General features: G+C 37.2%; 1 protein-coding gene across 2 annotated transcripts in view; it reads right to left on the minus strand.

Annotated features, from left to right (window-relative positions):
* RDX (radixin) overlaps positions 1-25590 on the minus strand; it is a 122759-nt gene that overhangs the window by 19271 nt on the left and 77898 nt on the right. Inside the window, exons 13-16 of one of the 2 annotated variants that reach the window (XM_047070638.1) lie at positions 14880-15040; positions 13894-13986; positions 9488-9730; positions 8360-8520 (exon numbers count right to left, since the gene is read on the minus strand). In XM_047070638.1, the coding sequence (XP_046926594.1) occupies positions 8360-8520; positions 9488-9730; positions 13894-13986; positions 14880-15040 (658 nt within the window). Of the gene's footprint in view, positions 1-5929; positions 8521-9487; positions 9731-13893; positions 13987-14879; positions 15041-25590 lie in introns of those variants that run through there. The other variant, XM_047070637.1, reaches the window with a different exon arrangement.

Here is a 25590-nt window from a genome sequence, read left to right on the forward strand (position 1 = left end):
ACTGAAGACCTTGTAAATTCCTAACGTCTAAGAACTGAAGCATCATGGCTCACAAATAAAGGTGGTAGAGAACATTTTCTTACCTGTAGACATCAGACCAGTAATTTAGAAGATATACTTGCTTCCAGTCTTCAAAATGCTTGAGAACACCCCAAAAACGTGAATGCCGATAATCTCCCCTAAAGATGGAAAACTACTTTTCCAGTGAATACATTTTCTATACATTTTGATGCAGAGTCTTTGATACAGCCTATGTCCCCCGAATTCATTATAAACATCCTTAAAGCATCAGCATATCCTGGAATGTAATATGGCTCAGCGTATTAAACTATATATAAAGCATACAGATGATTGGGTTCTGGGTTCTAATTCTAGGGTTTACACTATTTGGTACCACATTTGCAAATACTATGTAAAAAGTAAACAGACCACTAAATTACGATTTCTTTTTGCATACATTAAAAGATTTTATGTCTTTTGTAAGTACTTTTAAAACATACAAATTAAGAAGGTGCAAATTCTACATTTAACCTACATACCAATGGTAAGCCATTAGATTTTAAAGTTAGGAAAACGACCCACCCACTTGCAACTTCAATTACCAAGAAATTGTATTTATCTACATTCAAAAACTTTTATGGCCTAAAAATTGGACAAAACAAGAAAAACAAGAAGGAAGAAACCCCTAACATATCATCTGAGCATAAAGAGATGAATCAAGTCATATGTTTGGCAAAAGCTACACTGATGAAGCATAATCAAACCTCAACTTGGAAAAACCTACAAAAATCTCCCAAGTAAGTTGTTTGAAGCTGTCACAGCAAATGAATAGCTGCATGTGTATATTCTGAGATCATCTTCATGGAGTTGTGTCTGGTAAATAACAGAACCCCTTCATAATATGAAAGAACCATTTTTTCTAACCCCTTAAAACCTACTACAAAAAAATAAAACCCTGTAAAAGTTTCTCGCAATCACTTACATTATTAGGACCAACCGGGGACAGAAACGACATCGACACAACGGTTATAAGCACGTTCTGCATTAATAGTTTTCAACTATGAACAAATATTAGTGTTTCAAAGTACATGGATGTTAACCCTGGGTCAGGCATTACACTCAAGGGAAGACAATGCTTCTGGAATCTAAGTGTCTAAACCAGATTGCAGAGAAACACTCTGAAACAGACCATCAGATTCAGAACTCTGAAACGGCTTATAAAAACCAGAGGCCAAGAGAGTCTAAGACCTGGAATTAGAACTCAGAATCCAATCCATTTGTTCTTGAATGTCTTTCATTTCTGGTTCTCTTTGTGTGCTGATGAAGAACCTCTCTCCAGAAGGTCACAGATAAAAGAAAAACAAACAGAGGTCTTAACTGTCCCCAAAGAGGTCATTTGGAAAATAAGCAGAAGAAAAAATATCAACTACACATAGCAAATAAGAAAGCAAATTACACCTAGGTGTTTCCTTTAAATTCTCAGCAGATAGTAACAGAATTCTTTACCATGACCACAGCCTTTCTTCAGGCTAATTCCTGTATGTGAAGTTCTTCTACTTAGCTTTCCTTATCCTCTGTACTTCCTAGGACACCTGACACAGCAGCATAAATTCTCTGTTGGGGCAAAGTTTAGTTATTGTTCCCTTAGTAACTGCTTTCCCCCAAAGCACCCAATGTCTTCAAATCAAACTAAACTACCTCAGCAGAGGATTCAGGGCTCCATAAATTCCTGGCCCAGCCACCCTAGCTTTACTATCCTGTAGCCGACGCACAATGAATCACATTTTCTATTCCAGTCAGGATAACCTACTCTTTCTAGATCCTCATCGGTGTACATAATAATTCTTCTGCCCTGCCTCTTTACAGCAACACCTCATCAAAAAAATTTTTCTCTTTAAAAAACATCAAGACTAAAGGCACGGGAAACAAAAGAAAAAGCAAATGGTCTTCATTAACATTAAAAAGCTTTTGTGCCACAAAGGATACTATCCATAGCATGAAAAGACAACCCAAAGGATGGGAGAGAATATTTGCAACTTTTGTATCTGGCAAGGGATTATTTACAACTCAGGTATCTGATAAGGGATTCATATCCAGAATAAAGAACTCCTACAACTCAAGAACAAAAAGTAAACAACTCAATTTAAAAGTGGACAAAACATGAATAAACACTTCTGCAAAGAAGATATACATGTGGTGAATAAGCATATAGAAAACATGTTCAGTATCAGAGAGAAATGCATCATAGGGAAATGCAAATCAAAACCACAATGAGATACCACTTCACCCATTGGAATGGCCATTCAAAAAAAAAAAACAAAACCCAAAACACCCCAAAATAACAATTGCTGGTGAGGATATGAAGAAGCTGGGGCCCTTAGGCACGGCTGGTAGGAATGTAAAATGGTGCAATTGCTCCACAAGATAGTACAATGAGTCCTCAAAAAATTATCACATGATTCAGCAATTCTACTTCTGGATATGTACCCCAAAGAACTGAAAACAGGGACTTGAACAGATATTTGTAATGAACACAGCAGCCTGTTCACAAGTCAAAATGTGGAAATAATCCAAATATCCATTGACTGATGGATTAAAAAAAAATGTGGCATATATAAACAATGGAATATTATCCAACATCTAAAAAGAGTGAAATTCTGATATATATGATAATACAGATGAGCCTTGAAAACATCATGCTACGTGAAGTAAGAGATAATAGAAAAGGACAAATGTTCAGAGTCACCTGAAGTAGTCAAATTCAGAGAGACAAAAGGTAGGATGGGGGTAACCAGGGAGCAGGAAGGCAGAAGAATGGGGCATCAGCGTTGTAAGGGCACGAGTTGTTTGGGATGATGAAAAAGTTCTGGAGATGAATAGTGAGGACAACTGTACAACATGAATTTACTTAACGTCACTCAACTGTACATTTGAAAACGGTTAAAATTTTACACGTATTTTAACAATTAAAAAAAAAAAGATTCAACTGAAAGCTAACTCCATGAAACTTTGTTTAATACAAAGATTACTAATGACTTTAGGTGACCGGTTTGTCAGTAGGGTCTAAAATGAATCTTACTACAAAGTTAGAAAACTTTCACAATGAGGCACTTGTTTAAGGCTATCTTTAAATACAGTGTTTAAAATTTGATGTATGCAATAAAAATTAAGTAATTTACCAAAGAACAAGCAAACTTGAGAAACTACACCATGTACTCTTATTCTTGGCCTTATTCACTACTTTTCTTCTATTGATTTTCTGTACATTGTAGTTTCTTTCATCATACAACTGTATCTTTTATCCAAAATAGCTAAAATTTCAAAGTAAACAATTACCTAAATGGCACGAGGGCATGTAGGAGTCTAATGCTGGACTTGAATTACACAGACTTTTCAGTACAAACCAAAGGAAAGGGAGGGAGGAGGTAGTGTCTTCTAAGTCTAAAACATTCATGCATTTCTAGGTCTGACACCTAAGTTACGACATTTTAAGTTGCAAAAAATTAAAAGGGATATCACAGTATACGTTATAAACACAGCAAAAAAATTTCATATAATCCATGCTTCATCAACAGGAATGTTTCCAAGGATCATCACGTAAACCTGCGAGACTCTGAAGCCATATTACCAGGAAGATGGACATCGGCTATTTAGGTTTTGTGACATTAACAGAAACCATCGCTACTTTTAGGAACAAACTAAATGACATGCATAAATATAAAAGTGAATCTTAATTTTTTAAATGATCATGAAATGAAAGTGAACAATTGGAACAAAGTAACAAAAATAATAATTACAAGGATGGAAACAACTGATGTGATGGAAGCCGGGAGGAATCTGGGCATACAAGTCACAGCAATCAACCAAGTGGAGCTGCCATCTTAAAAGAAATCTAGTATTTTAACAGATTAATGCAAATGACCTAAGGGCTACGATATATTAGTATCTGAAGTTCCACATTTTAAGACAGGCCAAAATGAAAGGCACAGTCATTCTCATCTTGCTTCTGTATCCTACAATACAGCATATAAAAATATAGTGGCTTTGGGGCACCTGGGCGGCTCAGTCGGTTAGGTGTCCGACTTCGGCTCAGGTCATGATCTCACGGCTCGTGAGTTCGAGCCCCGCATCGGGTTCTGTGCAGACAGCTCAGAGCCTGGGGCCTGCTTCGAATTCTGGGTCTCCCTCTCTCTCTGCTCCTTCCCCACTCATGTTCTCTCTCTCTCTCTCCTTCAAAAAATAGATAAAAACATTAAAAAAAATTTTTTTTTAAATGTATTGGCTCCATGAAGCTCTGTAAAGAAAGAGTCTGGAACCATTTAGTAGCTAGAAAACTCCAGAGCCAGGCGTAAACCCGAATTTAAAAGATGTGCCACTGGGCAATTATCTTTTAACCTTAAAATTCCGTAGTGAATGAGAGATACTTGAACTCCTAAAGCAGTATATGTAACCAGAAATCAGATAACTTCATATCAGTGTTTCAGGGAAGTCACAATACTGAGGCAACAAAGCAAGGAGTCATGATTTTTCCAGAAGGAAAATGGCAGCTCTTAAAATCTTGAAAGATGGACCTATTAAGAAGTAGGCCCACTAGGAAAAAAAATGGAATTTTAGATTACTTAATTGGAAAAGTCAAGGATGGGAATGTGATAAGCTCTGATATGTGAAACACTATTGTGAACCAAGGCTTCCTCGCCACCAGTCAGCATAGAATGTGAGGATTGCCTTGACATTTCATAAAGTTATCAAAACATCTGCAGAATCCACTGAACTTTTGAAATGTACTAGAATGCTGTCCTTTTACACGATAAACCGCAAGAGCAACTGAGAGATTATCTTCTAATTACAAAATGAAGTACAGAATAAGAAAATGCTAAGAGTATGGAATAGGCCCACCAGTATAGCTCCATATTTGAACGATTTCCCTTACCCTTAATTAAGGATACCTAAACTTTGGTTTGCTACCAGCTCAGTAAATTAACGATAAAGGCACTAATTCTTTCTACTTAAAGTTTTAAGCTTTAGAGATTAAGATGTTAAAATTTAAAAATTGTTTTCCTCATGCATACACATAATGGGATGCTTTGAGATCTAAAAAGTTTTTAGCTTCAGTTCTAAAAATATCACTAATCAACAAGGTAATCGAACTTCAGACAGGAAGTGGTGGGCATTTTCAATCCTAACACTAATATTGAAATTGCTGTCCAATGATAATCAGGAGTGAGGGTTCCAAAAGAGCCTAAGACAACTCAGTAAGTGGGAATTCTAGTTCTTAAAGAAAAATCCTAATTAGATATAAAGGAATCTTATAAAATTCTCTTTTCTGACCGGATCAGAATAAAGAAATCACTACCTACTGGTAAGACAAAAATAAGGTGACAGCTAAGTATTACTATAAACTGAGAAGTCATCTTGCTTTTCCTTTTGGAATACATGACTTACTTAAAAGATGAATAATCTTTAAGTTAAAAACTAGTAAGCTTTTAAGAGACAATAACTTTCTAGATGTATGGTAACTGCTCTGTAATGTCACTTTAAAATAAAAATACATATTTAAATAAATGCACTTAGAATATATATAGTTCTTTAAAGAACATTAGCATTTTTATAGCAAGATCAATGGCAATGAAAGTATATCTTCGTTAGGAAACAAATTATCAATATACAATTAAAGCAATAATTAAAAATCCTAAATGATTTTGTTATCGAGTCAATTTAATGATTTTTCACAGAATTAACAATCACTATTACTTCCATACCAAAAGAGGTACAATTTAGGGGAAAGATAAATCTGTGAGGACTTTGAAAATTTACCCTCTCCACTTCTCATTTTTAAGATGTGATGATTTGTGGGTCTAATAAAGATTATGATTCTGAGAAATATGCAAAAAAAATCCATGTTAAATAACAACAGTGGACCTTGAAGGCATGAGCTTTTGTCACTTTATTGTTAACCAATGAATGTTATCCAAAATTATAGATGTAACTGTAGCTTAATTGTACAACACAGAATTATGCTAATGGTAAAACCTGCTGGAATTTACCAAATACTCATTAATATATTTTTACATTGCTATATGAGCATGTGCTCTCAACTGCTAATAATAAAAGTCATAACTGGCTTAATCACTATGAAAACTCATATTGCAAATAGTTGTTTCCTGTTTAGAAAAATTCACACAGCTTTAAAAATGGATTAAATCCATTTTAATCCTAATCTACAAATAGATTATAAACAGCAAATATAACTGGTAATTTTTCAACACTGATAGCAAACTGATGCAGCAGTGATAGTGCACACAATTCAAAATGTAGAAAATTAATAAAAATCCAGTGGAAATCCAAGTTTTCACCTATTATGGCAACTGCTTTGCTACTTTGGAAAAGCGAGCACGCACGCCTTGGAGCATGACGAGTTCACAACCTATCCCGCGAATGTGCTCAAGCAGAAACACTCTCTTCCACAGTGTTTTGAAGCATGTGCACAACCACCACACAACAGTCACGTCAAGGTTATCAACCAGTTATCTCTTGTCCTAAAAGTCCAAAAATATATTAAATGCAACCTTTCCTTCTCATGTCTGCCCAGATTAATCCTTTTCAAGTCAGCAAAATCAAAAAAAGCACAAGAGATATTTTCAGACACAACTTGAATCTACTGTGCATGAAAAATGCTTAACAAAATGGCAATTTTAATAGATAAATGTAAATTTGAGTGCATAATACCACATGAAAAGTAGCTGAACCACACAGAGAAAACAAGGCTTTCCTTATCTCCAAGTCTAGATGTTTTACAATAAAGAAAATGTTAGAACATGTGAATATTAGAACATCTTTCAAACTGGAAAGATTTCTTCTTCTTAAGACATAATTGAACTTAATATAACCTAAAATTATAATTTCTAAAATAGGATTAACAAACCAAATTTAAGTATTTTTAGTTAGAGAACAAAAAAATAAGCACAATGATTTAGAAACCAAATCTGCTAAAATGATTATGTAACAATTATATCAAGAAATGAAGGTACAGACATTCATATGCTACAAGGGAAAATCTCTCTCTCTCTCTCACGCGCGCGCGCGCACACACACGCACACACACACTTCCTCAGACACAGAACACCCCTCCAAGAAGATAGTATACCATCAAGAGCTTACAATTTTCATATAAATCAGAGTCCCACAATTCAGCTCAACGACAAGGCAGTTAAAAAATAGTAGCACTCTAAGATATTCTGAAGGAAAAGGAAATCTCAGAAATACTCCTTCATGACTGGAAGTACTGGTGCGTGTTGGAGAACACATTTACATACTCCGTTGTGTTGGAGCGACCAGTCATCGCAGGTGTAGTAGTGAGGTAGTATTACTGTCCCCTCTCTGGGACTGATGTTTTCAAACGCTGCTCTTCCAGAAAGGTCCACGGCTTTTTGAATGAGTATAATCAATGACCAAAAAACATATTTTTTAAATTAAACATCTGTTTGTCTAAATCAATCTTTGAAAGAACAGACTTTTTAAATCTTTTGGAGACAATTAGTATTTGCAGGTAGTGTTTCATCAATAAACTCTCCTAGGGTACTACCACCTGCTGTCTACACCTTTGTCAACGGTAGGCAAAGAAAACCAAAGGATGGCAGGTGATGAAACACCAATCCATTCAGCTGTCAAAGATGACTAATTAAGCAAATATTGAATATCCAATAATGTAAGCAAACGGATTTTTAAAAACATTAACCACCAGCTGCATACTACACTATTAGATATTCTAATCCTTTTCATGATTCATAGCTGTCTTCTACACAATTATCAAAGACTGTCCACCCTGTCGCCTACCTTCATTTTGACCACTGCCAATGATCTATACGATGGCAGAATTATGGCTATCGGCATGGCAAGATATGATAAGGGCACGCCGAGGAAATCTGAGACAGAATGTGGAAATACACACAGGTCAACTATGGAAGGGTCCAAAGAAAACAGAGTGCTCTACCCAAACACTCCTTAAGTCACCATCATCCTTTGAAATGTACAAAGTGCTTACATCACACATACACATTTGTCAGACATGATAATTAGTGTTAATCTTCAACAGAAAAAAAAAATGGAAACTGAAAATGTGAAAGGAGGCGATGGAACACTGTTCTCCATTCCCTGGCCCAAAAGGAAAAGAAAATCAAGCATGACATCACACTGCCTTAATGCAGAAGGGCTCCCTCAAGCATGTCTTTTAGCCACCACAGTCAACTGGTGTAAGTGCTTTGGCAAGGTGGGGTGCATTCCATCACATCTGCAAAGGCCTGCTTTTCTCTGTTGGTGGTTCAGCTTATGAAGAACATGTATGCAAAATAACAGCTCTCACATTGCTTCAAACTCATCGATGCGCTGCTTTGTGTTGCCCTGTCGGATCTGCCGAAGAGTCTTGTACTTATCACGGCCTGCTTTCACATTCTCAGCGTGAAGAACATCATTTTGTGTTTTCTTGGTTTCATCTCTGGCCTGGGCTAATTCTGAACTCAGCGCCTATGTTTTAAAAAGTAAAAACAATGACTATTATATTCTACTCAAAGTTTAAAAAGCTTATAAAGAAGGTTTAAAGACAAAAATACACATACGACAAATTTGACTTTGTCACATAATTTCTTTAAAGTGTATAAATTTAAAAAATAAAAATAAAAAATATGAAGTATGTAAATTTGCTCTATTTTGGTGATAGTAGAGGTAGTAGTTAGGGAGAAATACCCACTGTCTTTCACTTCTACACTCAACAACCACGACGATTCTGTATATTATTCCAAAATCCCTTAACTTTCTCTATACAATAGAGATTTTGAAATCACTTACAAAAGGTTCAATGTAGACAGTATAGGATGTTATTTTAAGATCTAAAATCTAGGCCATTAGAGAACCTTTCTCCAAAGTCTTAATATATTTATTGCAATTATCACTTCATTTTCTTTTCTTTATTAATATTTAAAGATTTCGCCAATTAAAAAAATCAGAGAAGTTATCGGGAAAAAAGGTCAAATCAAATTAAGATTTCCTACTCTGATCTAATTATGCGCTTTTAATAAACCTACCTTTTGGTACTATGAAACCTGAACAAATAGTTCAGAGTATGTAGTGTCATATAGGTAATCTATTAAATTATATGGCTTTTAATGTATACTTTACTGGCGAAAAACTAAATTCATCTGTCTTTTAAAGATAACATCAAAACACTTTCTACCTTTTAGCGTGGAGTCAAGCTGTAATTAAAAAGTAACTTACCACTTAAGGCCTAATTACCCAAAACTAACACATTTGCTACAATGGAAGAAATCAAGCACTGTGACTACAGGCCAAGCAATCACAAACCAATCACAAGGCCAGCTAAGGGCAAAAGCTTAAAAAAAACTGGAATGTTCCTTTTTAGTAAGTTTGTATTTTATTAAATGGGGAAAATGCTCACTGTACTATACATGTACACACAACTGTCAATTTGAAATACCTGGAGTTGTTTTTTAACACGCTCATTTTTTTGTGTTTCCGTTATACGTTCCTCCTCACTTCTGTGGTTCAGCACCCCGTCGTTTGATAATTCTGCGCTAGCCTCTGCATTATTCTCATCATGCTCATCGTGTTCATTTTCTGTTGGAGGAATGACCGGTGGTGGTGGAGGTGGAGGGGGTGCAGACATCACAGTTTTTAACTCTTCTTTGGTCTTTTCCAAGTCTTCCTGGGCTGCAAAAGCCTGAACGTTAACAATAAATTTATCAGCAACTTCATTTGAAAACTGGTAATGAAGAGAATCAAGTTATCTCTCTTTCCTAATAGAAGCTATCTTTCAGGGTAACGAAAATAAGCCCTACGGATGAAAGCTCTACTTTTATAGAATGCCAGGGGGCAAGAATGCCAGAATGAAAATACATCACTTTGCAAAAACTAATAAAATTGTTAACTCTGGCAAGCATAATCAAATATTGCTAAACCTGTTATGCAAATATTTGATGAGAAATGGCATCAGCCTAATGCCAAAGAATGCCACATCCAAGAGATCACATTTTAGCCACAAGAGGGAGCACATAACCCAGTCAAAGGAGGAATCAGCCTGTTTAGTGACCAGTTAATATCACTGATGGTAGGTTAACTAGATATTAAGTGTCTTCTGAGATGACACAACAGGAGGTATCCAACATCAGCAATTATTTGGGTGGTAAACCGTGTTGCTGTGTCTGGAAAAATCCTGCTTCACACTGTTGTCCTGGTGTAATTACTAATAAGAATACCTTTCACTCTAAAAAATGTTCTAATTTGGGTGATAAATTATATGGAGGTCTCACCTATGAGGCACTGTAGCCAAAAACTTTTTAGGATGAATCCTTCAAGATTTCAGGTCTATCTTCCAGTATACAGGAAATATTGATGATAAAAGGACAAATGAATGGCACCATAAGGACACACAAAGGAGAAGGGACAATCTGCAGGTCCTTCCAATAATTCAGTATCAAACAAAGGAATGTCCTACTTTAAAAGAGACTGAGAGCAAACCTATGTAATGCAAGGTGCTAATTTGGACACTGGCCTGGCAAATTAGCTATACAAGATTTTGGGTCAACTGTGAATACAGAAATATATTCTATATATAAACCCAGAAATAAACCCATACAAATATGATCAATTAATTTGGAGCAAAGCAGCCAAGAACATCCAATGGGGAAAGGACAGTCCCCTTCAATAACTGGTACTGGGAAAACTGGAGAGATACATGCAAAAGGATGAAAGTAAGCCACTATCTTATAGCATACACAGTATCTACTCAAAATGATCACAAACTTGAAAATAAGACCTAAAACCATCAAACTCCCAGAAGAAAACACAGGGAGCAACTCCTTGACACTGGTCTTGGCAATGATTTTTTGGATTTGACAGCAAAAGCAAAAAATAAGCAAGTGGCACTACATCAAATTAAAAAGCTTCTATACAGCAAAAGAAACCATCAAAAAAAATGAAGCGGCAACCTACTGAATGGGAGAAAATATTGACAAATCTTATATCCAAAATATATAAAGAATTCATACAACTCGGTAGTTATAAAACAATCTGATTACAAACTGGGGAGAGGATCTGAATAGACATTTTTTCCAGAGAAGATATCCAGATGGCCAACAAGGTCCATGAAACGGTACTCAACGTCACTAATCGTAACAGAAATGCAAATCGTAACTAACGAGCTATCACCTCACACCACTCAAAATGGCTATTATCGAAAGGGGAAGAAATAGCAAGTGTTGTCAAGGATGTGGAGAAAAGGGATACTGTGTGCACTATTGGTGACTATGTAAGTTGGTGCAGCTATTAGGGAAAACGGTACACAAGTTTGAAGAAGGTTTTCTTCAAAAAATTAAAAATACAACTACCATATGATCCAGCAACTCCACTTGTAGGTATTCATACCCCAAAAACGAAAACACTAACTCAAAAAGATATATATACCACCAGGTTCAGTGCAGCCTTATTTACAATAGCCAGGATACGAAGCAAGCTAAACACCCATCAATGGATGAATCAATGGGTAAGGAAAGTGTTGTGTACACACACACACGAGTACTATTCAGCCACAAAATAGAAGAAAATCTTGCTGTATCAACATGGATGGAACTTGAGGGCACTACACTAAGTGAAATAAGTCAGAGAAAGACAAATACCATATGATCTCATTTATATGTGGAATCCAAAAAAGAAAAAATTAGACCAACAAAAAACGAGAACAAATTCCTGGTTACCAAAAATTGGGGGTGGCGGGGACGGTGGGGACTGAGCAAATGGGGAAGAGGATTAAAAAGTACAAACTCCCAGCTGTAAGATAAAGAAGCCATGGGGATATAACGTACAAACAGCATGGAGACTACAGTTAATAATACTGTACATCTGAAAGTTGCTAAGAGTAAACCTTAAAAGTTTTCAGGACAAGAAGAAAAATTCTAACTATGTATGGCGACGGGTGTTAGCTCATTTCACCATACACACAGTATCAAATAATGAAGTTTACACCTGAAACTAATATAATGTTATATGTCTATTATATCTGAATTAAAAAATTTTTATGAATACAGTCTAATACAGATGAGATGAAAAGTGACTAAAATGGAAGCGTGTGTGCAGGACGACCTCACTCTAAACATATAAATGTGTATGTATGCACACACGCAAACAGGAAAAGATCGTGGAAAGATCTGCACTAAGGTGTTAAAAGAGTGATCCTGGTTTGTGGGAATATAATTTTTCTTTTGTGTCACTTCCTCATATCTATAGTTCAGAGGATTTACCTCTGTGGTGTCATTTTCATTTATTTACGTTTTTATTTATTTTTATTTATATACTATTAAAGCTTATTTATTTTGAGAGAAACAGAGACAGTGTGAGTTGGGAAGGTGTAGACAGAGGAGAGAGAGAATCCCACACAGGCTCTGAGCGGCCAGCACAAAGGCCGATTTGAGGCTCAAACTCATGAAACTGAGATCACGACCTAAGTCGAAGTGTGAGGCTTAACTGACTGAGTCACCCAGGTGCTCCTTTATTTATTTTAAATGTTTATTTCTGAGAGACAAAGACACACACACACACACACACACACACACACACACACAGAGTGCGCGCGGGAGAGAGTGGACAAGCGGGTGAGGGGCAGAGAGTGAATGAGACACAGGATCCAAAGTGAGCTCCTTACTGGCAGAGCGCACAGCCCAATGCGGAGCTCGAACTCACAAACTATGAGATCATGACCTGAGCTGAAGTCAGACACTTCACTGACTGAGCCACTGAGGCACCCCTTTTTTTGTTGTTGTTTTTATTGTTTTGTTTTTCTTTCTTTTTTAAAAGAAGTTTATGTGTCTCTGTGAAATTCTAATAAAATAGTGTAACAGGTTAACAGAGTTCTATCATATTAGAGAGTTATATATACACACATACACACAATTTTCAATGTATCAAAATTTCCCTATGAAATTTAAACTGCTACCAAGAAAATTTAAGGGTGAAACATTCACACATACTGTAGAAGGCCTTTGGGTAAAAAAATTACTATGGTTGCATTTAAAAGTTAACCTTTATTTAAAGTGTGGAGTAAGGTCTGATTTTTCACTTGTGCACTATTTCAACAGGGGCTTCATCTACTTAGGAACTTGTACTAGGTACCTCAGAATGTATCATCGTCGCTGCATCCTTCTAATTCCACTTTATATCCACGATTTGGTTGCCATGCCCTTTTGAGTCTACCCCAAGATGTCTCTCAGCAACCTCTGCTCCTCTTGACTCTCAAGTAATCCCACCTCTTGGACCAAGCCAGCTTCCACACCGACGGCCACGTTATTTTTATAACACCATACTTAATCATGTTATAATCCTGTTTTGAGATCTTCAAAGTCAAATGTCTACAGACACTCCTTATCATCTTGCCATTGATTTAAAATTAAAGCCCTTCACAACTTAATTTCCTCTCTAATGTCCCAACCACATCTCACAAGATTTCTGAACCGATGCTCGAAAGCACTGCTTGCTTGCTTACTGGTTGCCCCTCAAATCCAGCATGTGCTTGCAAACTTCCTGTACTCATTCAGCCCCTCTGTCTACAGTCTCTAACCACTCCCAAAATTGAAGTTCACGATGCAACTTAAACTTCTAAGGGTTTTCCCCAAGCCTGCCTCATTCCCACAGAAATTAATCACCTCTTCTGTGCTCCCAAATACTGAGCTTGCGTCGACAGATCAGTAATTAGTACGATACAAACACATTCATACACACAGGTATCTTTCCCCCTCTCAATCGTGACAGTATTCATCTCTATAAACTCAGCATACTACTGGGTACAAAGTAGATATTCAACAAATGATACTGAGGGAAGAAACCAACGATCACCTTGTGCTGCCACTCAGTAGCTTCCTCTTCCTTTTTCTTCTTGGCTTCTTCTAGAAGTGCAATCTTGGCAGTGAATTCAGCAAGTTCTGCTGCCTAAAATACACAATATAATTACCAATAGTAAAAATATGTATTTTCAAAAATTTATATTATGCCAACAAAGCTTTAATGTACATGCTTGGGCTGTATTATGTTCCTCTTTGATGGTCTTTCATTAAAAAAAATTTTTTTTTAGAGATCATAAATATCTTATTTGTAGTATAATGAACTCATAAGGAGATAAAGTAAAAATGGTTTCATTATAGGCAAGTAGTTATTCGTCTTCCAGTAGCAGGAACTTAGAATGTGTAACTCCAGAGCTATTTGTAAACTTTGATCAATAAAGTATTTGCTAAAGCCTACAAAGAAAAAATTTATATAACGCTTTATAGTTTGAAGAGCATGCTATCAAATAATGTCATGTGATTCCCCAACAATTCTATCTGGTGACATTATTTCTGTTTTCAAAGGGCAGAATCTGAGGCTCAGAAAGACCCAAGGACACATAGCAAGCGAATGTCTGAACCAATGTTTAATTCCAGGATCTTTTAAATGTCATGCCCACTTAATATATCTAAGTCCACTACACAAACCAACACGAAGACCCCAATAAGTACAGCCCACGGTTATAAGAAGGAATGAGAACGTACTGTCAATTTATCTAAAGTAAAACACACCAGTGGTTTAGGCAAAGTTTAAGTGAATCAGAAATCTTTTGTTAGCAACAGGCTCCATTTATCTTTTATGGTCTTATTTTTAGTTTTTGTTTATTTGTTTTAAGGCAGAAATTAAATGTTTAGATTTATTTCCAAACTTTGCTATTAGATACTACTTATATCTTTGGTGTGCTTTCCAGAAGATCTCTAATGTGCTTAGTTGTACAAGGTTTGCTCTATGCTTCTGTCTAAATTTTCCTTCTTCTCTGAGAAAGAGCTGAGGTTCCTGACCAGTTGCTCCTGATTCTTCATCTGGTCGGCAGCTTGTTTTGCTATAGCGGACTTGGCCTCTTCAGCAGCTCGGCGCTCCTTTTCAAGCCTTTCTGCTTCTTCCTTCGCTCGTTTTCGCTCCTGGTCCAGTTCTAGAGCTTTTCGAGTCTGTTCTTCTAGTTCTGTCAAATTGTACACCCCCCACGAAACAATGGTTAATTCTAATTATTCGCATTATCAAAAGAAGCCGAAATGATGGCAAAGAATCTAATTTGTACAGTTTCTAAAAATTAGCACATCTGGAAATGAATACACATACTTTGATTTTAACTTGGCAAAAGCCTAGTAATTTTCTTTAGTACTCACAATTAAAAAACCTGAAGAAATGAAAACTTTTTGTAATTCAAGTTATGTCATAAAGCTAGAAGCACATCTTTATTTTTAAAAAACTAGTATCTCCAAAGTTTTGATCTAAATACTTTGCCATCTGTTTCAAAACTCTATAAAACAATACACTTTCAAACTTACATAACTTTCTGCTTATCTAAACTAAGTATCAGATAAGTAAACCCAAAACATTAAGACTGAAAACAGTAATTACTGATTTAAAATAGGAATTCTGATGTGGATTATATGAATTACTAAAAATTTTCAGTAACTGGTACATACCCGTTTTTTGGGCATGAGACAAAATAATATTTGGAGATAAATAACATGAATTTTAATCTTTAAGTGTACAGACCATAAAGTTAATTCTCTTTTATTTGATGTGTTGAATGAAAAAGGAAAATACTACCAGCACAAATCCAAAAATTTTTAAGTGTAAAAGTACTAATTTTAAATATTATTCTAACAACTCTTGTTTAATAACAAGGACATGTTATGACAGAAGACAAATGAATGCCAACTATTAAGAGAACGCAATGTCCTACAAAGAATGTCTCCCTTTCTGTGTATTTTAGAAAGGAAGAAAAACTAAAAATCTAGGTCATGAGGTCTGAAAGCTAACTGTTACATACACACTTCTCCTTACCATTATTAACTTTTTTGGTCTTGGTCGGAATTAATTTAGGTAATCGCAGTTAAGACTTGGGAAGTTTTGAGATGGTCAACAAGAAAAATAACTCTGGTCAAAGTTTAAATTTTCAATAAAATAATGTAAAAATTGTATGCAGCTATTATAAAGATAAAATGTATACAAAACTGGGTGTTACCACAAGTAAATTCTAGGATTATTCATTTTAGGATCTGCCTTTTAAAACTGGGACATCAAACTAACCTATCAAACTTTTCTTAAAATCATTCCTTCCATCTAGTTGACTAATATTTATACAAAATAAAGCCCACAAAACTCACGGCCTTTTCATCTAAACAAGCAAACAAATAACTACAGAAAAATTCCTTCTGTACTATGAAAGAAGAAAGAAAATTAAGTGCAGGTTATAAAGTTAAATTTTAAAATAAATATTCCCCAATATTCATTATTTTCTATCAGTTTTTTGCAATAAAGATTTTGAAGAACGGTAGACCAGGCAATGGTTGTTTTGTGATCTATTAAGAATTATACAAAAATGTAAATTATTTTAAATGTTGAAAATAAGTAGAAAGCTTCAAATCTACTTTCTGTTAGAAAGGAAGGTTTTTTTTTTTTTAAATAAATTTTAGGAAGGGCAAGAGCAGGAACAGGGAAGAAGGGCAGGGGGCAGTGGGGGAGATAGAATCTTAAGCAGGCTTGATGCTCAGCTCGGAGCCCAATGTGGGGATCTCTATCCCATGACCTTGGGATCACGACCTGAGCCAAACTCAAGAGTCAGACACAGCCGACTGAGCCACCCAGGAACACCCCTAGAAAGGAAGGTTTTGAAATGCTTTCTTTCTTCCCTCCCCAGTTAAATGAGTTAGAACAGAGATTGGAAAACTATGGCCCACTAACCCAATTTCTTATTTTTATAAATAAAGTTTTACTGGAACCCATACCCTCATTCACTAAGGTATACAACACCCTCACGTGTTTACATACAGCACAGGACTGCTTTCATTCTGCAAGAGCAGGGCTGATGGTCGCAAAAGAGACTGCGTGACGTGGAAAGCCTGAGGTAGTACTATCTGACTCTTTACAGAAAAGTTTACAAACCCAAAAATTAGGTTATTTCTATTTCTATAAAAGAGACGTGCCTCCAAAACCGTGGGTCCCATTAGGATACCTGTAGAGAAGGATTAGCTCAGAAAGGTAAACAGTATCAATATTTTGCCTCTCTGGTTCATAAACATCTAAAACCTACAATTTTTGAGGTCCGGCATATGGGAAGAGGGTATCAAAGAATATGGCTTGTTTTAGAAGATGAGGGGTGCCTGGGTGGCTCAGTCGGTTAAATGTCCAACTCTCAGTTTTGGCTCAGGTCATGATCTCACGGTTTCATGAGTTCGAGCCCTGCATCAGGCTCTGTGCTGACAACTCAGAGCCTAGAGCCTGCTTCAGATTCTGTGTCTCCCTCTCTCTCTGTCCCTCCCCCACTTGTGCTCTGTTGATCTAAAAATAAATACTGAGAAAAAAATTTAAAAATAAAAGTGTATTAATTGAAAACGGCAAGGTGCACCAAGAAGTATGCCGTATACTCCATTTTATGTAAGAAAGAAGGAACAAGAATACAGTTTTGAGTATTTGCTTATTTTGTATGCAAAAAAACAAAAACAAAACAAAGAAACAAACAAAACATAGGTATTTAATACTCCCAGTAGAGTGGAACAAAGGTGGAGTGGAATGCAGCAGCCTGAGGCCTGTATTAATGAACCAGACTTGGCAGATACAGATTTAAACTTTGGGGCCACGAAGGCATCCAAGGTTTGAGAGGCCAAGGGCCTGAATAGAAGAGTAAGCTCTAAAATCTGCACGCTATTGGGGCACCTGGGTGGCTCAGTTGGTTAAATGTCCTGCTCTTGGCTTCAGCTCAGGTCATGATCTCACAGTTTGTGGGTTCAAGCACCACATTGCACTCTGTACTGGCAGTAGGCGTCCCGCTTGGCATCCTCTCCCCTCCCCCCCACCCCCAGTCTCTCTCAAAAATAAGGAAACAAATAAATAAATAAATAATCATGTTATTTCCCCTCAAGATGTTTGCCAACTCTTAAAAGATACACATATGGGGTGTAAAACAAGGAAAAGAAGCAAAAAAAAAAAAAAAAAAGAAAACCCAGCTGTAGTAGGCTGAAGAGTGGAGCAAAAAGATCGACACTCTCTTGCAGCCAGGAGTCAAAGGCTGGAGTTCAGGGCCCTCTAAGATAGAAGGGCCCTAGAAAATAAGCAGTCTTTCAGAAGATACTCCCGAGATGTGGCAGTGAGGGCAACAACAGGAGAAGGCCAACCTTAACAACGTCCGAAATCCCGCTCAACTCCACCAAGGCAATCTGCACACAGTGTGCCTGTCAAAAGAAAATCGAATCCTCTCTAAAAGAAAGTAACTTCATCCTAAGCCTCCCTAATGTTTCATACTCAACGTTGGGCATGCAACGAAAATTACCAAGCACATGAGGAAGCTGGGACCAAAGGACCCCCACCAATGCCCGTAAAACCCCTAAAAGAAAAACAGACTACTGTAGAGGCCCAAAGATTATCCAGATACTGGAGTCCGCAAACAAAGATGTTGACATAAGTACGATAAATACTGCTTATTTAGGAGAGATGAAGCAGCCGCAAGGCACGAAAAAAGATGCCGAGCCCAGAGGAGCACTGACAATAATGCAGAAGCAGAGCTGCGGGCACCTGACAGATCCTCCGCAGGGACGGCGAAGGCCAGGGTCCCTTCTACAATTATGCAAGCTCGTTATCAATCTTTTCTTTGTGATTATGAAAATATTGTCCTTTGCTATCTTCTAGAAATTTCATTCTCCCTTCAACATTTAGGTCCACAATCCACAGCGCCTCCACAGAGAAACAGATACTAAAATTCAGGAGATCTCTGACAGGGACCCAGATATACTACTAATTTTACTTCAGCAAAACCTTGAGACACCAGAATCATGCATTAAGTGCCATCCCCCCAAAAGGTAAAATATTTATGACCACCAAACCACCAGTAAAGCTACAAAAGAGCATGTGAAGCTCCTCCTGTGGCTCAGAGTAAAGGTTAAGAAAATTTGAAACGCCTAGACTTGTAGACATCAGGGGAGGACCCATCAGAAAAGCCAGAAATAAATGCCAGCTTGGAGGATAAATCAGAGTTAGGGAGCCACCGTTAATCACATCCTCAACCCACAGAAGTCTGCAGCAAAAACATCCCAACAGCTCAGGATCTTCCTGTCTTGGACTATCCATCTCCAGAACTTCCCTTCCAGACACGCTTTATTCAGAAGAGGGTTATGAATAACTAGAAAAGGAAGCCAAAGAACATGGGAAAAAAGGAAAAGTACAGTTAATACAACAAACAGAGAGAGAAGACTACCAACCGAGGAAGGATCCCAGTGGTGCCTCTGCCACCACCACCACAGGAGGAGAGGGTCTACACTGTGAAATACGCAGAACACCGGCACTGCTGACTCACACTGAGCAGTCCAGTCCTGGCAGAGAATAAACTGCTGGAGCTGTAGTTTGTCCTGTTATAAACTAAATGGTTCCCTATGGTAACTTGTTTCCAAGTCATTATTCTCCTTTTCTCAACTTCAGCATGATTTATAAAAGTATGCAGTGTGTAACAATTAATGCCATTAACAATTAACGTTAACAAATAATGTCATAAAAGATCATTTAAAATATAAGTAATCTGGAAGCCCAGGAGCTGCCCTTGTCTTTGCAACGTGCTTCCTACTGTACATGAGCATGCACTTGGCTGTACACCTATTACTCATCTCTGAGACATGTCAGTTTCAAGTTTTTCTAGATACAACTGGTAACTGAACAGTGTGGCACTGGCAACAGAGAAACAGGTAAGTGGAACAGCACAGTCCAGAAGCAGATCCATACACATACCGTCTTCCGGACTGGTGACAAAGGCGATGGCTGTAGTCCAATGGGGAAAAGGACAGTCTTTGTAGCAAATGGGTCTGGGTCAACTGGAAATACTTTGGGGAGAAAATAAACCTTGACTCCTACAAAACTGGTTACGTATGTATGGAATGTGAACCTACGTGTGAAAAGTAAAGCAGTATCGGGGCGCCTGGGTGGCTCAGTCAATAAAGCGTCCGACTTCAGCTCAGGTCATGATCTCGCCTTCTGTGAGGTCGGGCCCCGCGTCGGGCTCTGTGCTGACAGCTCGGAGCCTGGACCTGCTCAGATTCTGTGTCTCCCTCTCTGGCCCTCCCCTGCTCATGCTCTGTCTCTCTCTCAAAAATAAATCAGAACACCAAAAAAATTAATTAAAAAAAAAGTAAAGCGTGAAAAATAATACATTCACAGCTCTAAGTAAAAGAGTGATAAATGGAATTTAAAATGAAAAACCTCTCTTCATTAAAAGACACTATTAAGAGAGAAAAAAGGTAAACCATGGAGAGATTTTTCTTTTAAAAATTCATGAAAAGAACTATAGATCAATTAAAAACAATTTTTTTAAGCAAAAGACATGAAAACACACTTCACAGATAGCTATAAACATTTGTAAAAGTGCTCAAAATCAAATTATCAGTCATCAAGAAAATGTCCTGGACTCACTATGCTCTCACCATCATGAGTAAACAAAAAACACAAAAAGAAGCACTGACAATAACAAGTCATTAAAGTAATGAAGATGCAGAGCCAATGAACTTCCATTCACCACTGGAAGGAACGAACACGGATACAATCACTTTGGGAAATGATGGCAGGATCTCTGATAAACTGTGGCAGTGATCCTGATCCAGCAATTCCACTCCCAGGGGTATACACCTCCTCCAAATTCATACACAAATGCTATGTTTAAGAGTGTTCATAGCAGCCTTAATTCACAACAGCCCCAAAATGGAAAAGCCTCAAATGTCTCCTACCACCAGGAGAATGGATAAATTGTGTGATATACATGCAACAGAATATTACACAGCCGCGTAAAAGAATAAACCACACCTACAGGCATAAGATTTGAGAAAAAGAAGCCAACTATGTGAATTTATATAAAGTTCAAAACAGGCAACACTATTCTTAAGCCTAACACCAAAAGCACAAGCAAAAAAGGAAAAATAAATAAGCTGGACTTCATACAAATTTAAAATCATTGGGTTTAAAGAACACCTGCATCAAAATGAAGATAATCCACAGAACAGGAGAAATCATCTGCAAATCCTGTACCTGGTAGGTCATAAGACATCTGTACTGAGCTATATAAAAAACTCTAACACCTCAACAACAAAAAGACAACGCAGTTGAAAAATGGGAAATTTGAAAATACATTTTTCCAAAAAAGATATATAAATGGCCAATAAACCTATACAAAGATGCTCAACTTCATTAGCCATTCAGAAAATGCAAATCAAAACCACAGGAGCACTTCAAGGGCACAAGGATGATCATAATCCAAAAGACTGACATCAGCAAGTGTTGGTGAGGCTATGGATCGTACAAACCACACGCTGCCAGCGGGAATGCGACAGGTATAGCCGTTTTAGACACCAGTTCGGCAGTTCATCAAAAAGTTCAACGTGAACTTACACATGACCCATTAATCTACTCCCAACTTTACACTCAAATGAAAACATACGAATACACAATAACCAGTAAACAGATGTTCACAGCAACATATTCACAACAGCCAAATGGTGGAAACAACCCAAATGTTCACCAACTAATGAGTAAGTAAAACGGAGGATACCCATACAATGATTATCATTCAGCTGTAAAAAAGAATGAATGCCTGATACAAGCTACAACATGGGTGAACCTCAAAAACATTATGCTCCATGAAAGACCGTTAACGAAGACCACATTCTGCACTTTTCCATTCAGATGAAATGACCAGAACCCACAAGTCTACAGAGAAAAAAAGTAGATGAGCCCTGGGGGAGGGAAGGCTGGGGAAAGAAATCTGATGGACTGCTAATGGGTATGGGGTCTCTTCGGGGTGACTGTTCTAGAATTGTGGGGTCAGCTGCACAGCTCTGAATACACTAAAAACCATTAAACTATATACTTTAAATCATTAATTTTGTGGCATTCTACATCATATCTCAACAAAGCTGTTAAAAATTTAAAAGACTAAGGGTGCCCGGGTGGCTCAAATGGTTAAGAGTCCAACTCCTGATTTCAGCTCAGGTCACAATCTCACAGTCATGAGACTGAGCCCGGCATCAGGCTCCATGCCCAGCATGGACATTTTTAAGATTCTTAAGATTCTCTCCCCCCCTCTTCCTTTGCTCCCCCCCCCACCCCCCCATTGGTGTGCACACCCACATGCGGGCTCTCTCAAAAAAGTAAGATTAAACTCTAATGAAGATACACATCAGAGTCACATTTGGGGTGAAAAAAAGACTGGGAAGGGACATAAGGGAGGTTCCCTGAGTGGAGGTAATGTTCTGTACCTTGCTCTGGGTAGCCACAGGAATAAATTCACTTAGTAAAAATTCATTAAGCTTTGTATCTAAGAGACATGCACATTACTACATGTACACTACACTTTTAATTAAAATGAAAAAAAAAAACTTGCCAAAAAAGTCTCAGAAAATTAAATTAGGGATTATTTCCTTCCATTCTAGAAATTAGAAACCTAAGGAAATTGAGAAGTTAAAATGACTTTCTGAAGGTCACATTCTAAGTCAATGACAGAATTAAAGCTTGACACCTATTTGTATACAATGTGTACATAAAACAAACGCCCCTGCTCCCAACTGCTTTTATCACACTATCATGCTCACCTCCTCCCGAACACTTAAAAAATAAAATGATCTTTATTATGTTAATTTTATTATTTTCTTTCCTCAAAAAATGTAAGCTCCATGACAGCAGAGACCTTATCTGTTCAGTACTCTATCCCCAGCACCTACAATAGGGCCTAGTACACACTAAGTGCTTGATAAATATTCAGAATGAATGAAATCACTCTACTTTTTTTTTTATGGTTTATCTTTTCAAGGTGGGATTTCACTTTGATATTTGCTGAAGCAGTAACTGAATGCAAATATGGCTCTATTATATCTCAAATACAGTCTGCAAGATCTTCAGAGATGGTTTAAAAAACAGTAACGAGGTGCACCTCGGTGCCTCAGTTGGTTAAGCACCCAACTCTTGGTTTCAAGCTCAGGTCATAATCTCACGGTTTTCTGAGTTCATGCCCCATGTTGGGCTCTGTGCTAACAGCTCAGAGCCTGCTTGGGATTCCCTCTCTCTCCCCCACTCACACTGTCTCTGTCTCTCTCAAAATAAATAAGTAAACTTAAAAAAAAAGATAAATAATTTAACAGTGATGAATTGTGGAAATGTAAATGGTAGAATGGTTCTGTATAATGATTCATAACACATTTCAAATAATGACTGTAATAAAATTTTTTTAAATTAAATGGTAATAATGAAGTATAGAAAAAGTTTCTTCTCAAACAAAAAAATTTTAGGTTTATCTACTAAATACTATTACTTAGATACGGCCAGAGTTACTGCATTTGAGTGAGAATTCAGCATAAATTACAAGACAATCATGAAGATTTTAGGACAGCCTGGAAAAGCTTTATTATTAGGAAAAAACCAAAACCAAGAAACAATTAGATGTCCTTTGCCCTAAGATGACTGATTGGAAATTGTCTTGATTGGGACACTCTACATTCTTTCTTAGGTTCTATCTTCCTTATTATATTCTTTAGTGTTTCTTGACTTGAGTAGTTCTCTGTGTGTAAATCATTAGTATTTTTATTACACATCCTAAATAAACGAAATTGAAAGATAAGTAGCTATTCTCTCAGAAAGAGATATATGTAAATTAAAAACTGGTATTGTTCAATCTTTCCTTTAGAGTCATGCCAGTATGGTAAATTTCTTTCAACTTTTCCTTGAAAAACACACATTCCATCTGACAGCATTCTTCCTCTCCAAGCACTGCTTACAGTCTTCCACAACATCAGGCATACATGGCCTCCCTTTATCTGTATTTCTATGCATCTTATTTCTGCCAACCACAAAGACTTGGAGCCACACAGGCTAATTCTCTGTATTCCTAGAAGGCAGCCCGAAAGGCACTTCCTAAGTGTCCACTTTATTCAACAAAAAAGGCACCTGGAGTGGTACAAACAGTATGAAGTTGGAAGTGAGAAAACAGGTTCTACTCTTGGGTTGTGGCCTGCAAACAAGTATATTTAATACCTCTGATCTTTGAACTGAGGCATTTTCTAGCTCTTAGAAGTGAGGTTTCTAATGAGTGAGAATAAGGCTACTAGGGTTTTTCCATTTCTTCTCTTACAATTATTATTTCCAATCCTCTTGGAATCAGAATGATGAACCAGTTTGTGGGTTTACAGCCATCTCTGGGACTTTGTCCCGTAGTTACCCATTTGCAAATTCTCCTCCCCACTGCTCCAGAGCATCTCCCCACCATGGTAGCCTGATGTAAGGAATGAGAATAACCTTAAATAGGTTATTATTTAATAAACTTTAATGTTCTTATTTTATTTAGAAAAAATAGAACTAAAAGCTGGTTCTACCAGTTGTCAGGAAAGCAGTTATTAATTCCAGTTAATAGTATATATTTCCAAAGTTTACAACCCTCACTAAATACTATTGCTTGAGAAGAAAAACATCTTATTTTGCTCAACACCCTTTTTCTTCTGTTCTTCCTGCTATTTGTTGTTTGAAAGTAGTATATCCTAGGGGCACCTGGGTGAGAGTCTGACTTCGGTTCAGGTCATGATCTCACAGTTCATGGGTTCGAGCCCCACATCAGGCTCTGCGCTGACAGCTCAGAACCTGGAGCCTGCTTCAGATTCTATCTCTCTCTCTCTCTCTCTCTCTCTCTACCCCTTCACCACTCATACTCTGTGTCTTTTTCTCTCTCTTTCAAAAATAAGTACACATTAAAAAAAAATTTTTTTTTAAGTAGTATATCCTAGACTTATTTATTTTAAAAAAAAATTTTTTTTTCAACGTTTATTTATTTTTGGGACAGAGAGAGACAGAGCATGAACGGGGGAGGGGCAGAGAGAGAGGGAGACACAGAATCGGAAACAGGCTCCAGGCTCTGAGCCATCAGCCCAGAGCCTGACGCGGGGCTCGAACTCACGGACCACGAGATCGTGACCTGGCTGAAGTCGGACGCTTAACCGACTGCGCCACCCAGGCGCCCCAATCCTAGACTTATTTAATATAAACCACCCTCTAAATCCAATTTTCCTTACTATACACTGTAGCATTCTGGTTACATTCTGCATAGGAAGTAGTTCTTCCCAATGTGTTACCAAAAACAAACACTTCTATGTGTTGTGTACTTTTTTAATATGCTAAAATGAACTTTAGAGATGGAGTTCCAAAGGAGTTTATAATAGAATAGCTTAAAACACTTTAAATTACTTAGCTGCCTTAAAGTACTGAAATATCCATAAAGCAATGAATAAAATGGCTTTTGTTGAAATGCTAGCAAGTAGTGAAAATGTGTGTTTACAGAACCCTGAAACAGTAAGGGGGAAAAGTTAATATATGCACTCATTTACAACATTTAATAAGGGTACACATGAAAACAGCTCCGTGTTTAAATAAATAAAAAAGAAAGAACACACGAACACAGGAACATTCTATGCACCTCAGTTAAATGTGTTTAGGATGTGATTCCAGTATGTATTAATCTGACAACTAAGAGGA

The sequence above is a fragment of the Lynx rufus genome, unplaced genomic scaffold (genome assembly GCF_022079265.1).
Source record: "Lynx rufus isolate CCGP_SWC_20201006 ecotype Redwood Valley unplaced genomic scaffold, mLynRuf1.p SCAF_9, whole genome shotgun sequence".
Lineage (NCBI taxonomy): Eukaryota > Metazoa > Chordata > Mammalia > Carnivora > Felidae > Lynx > Lynx rufus.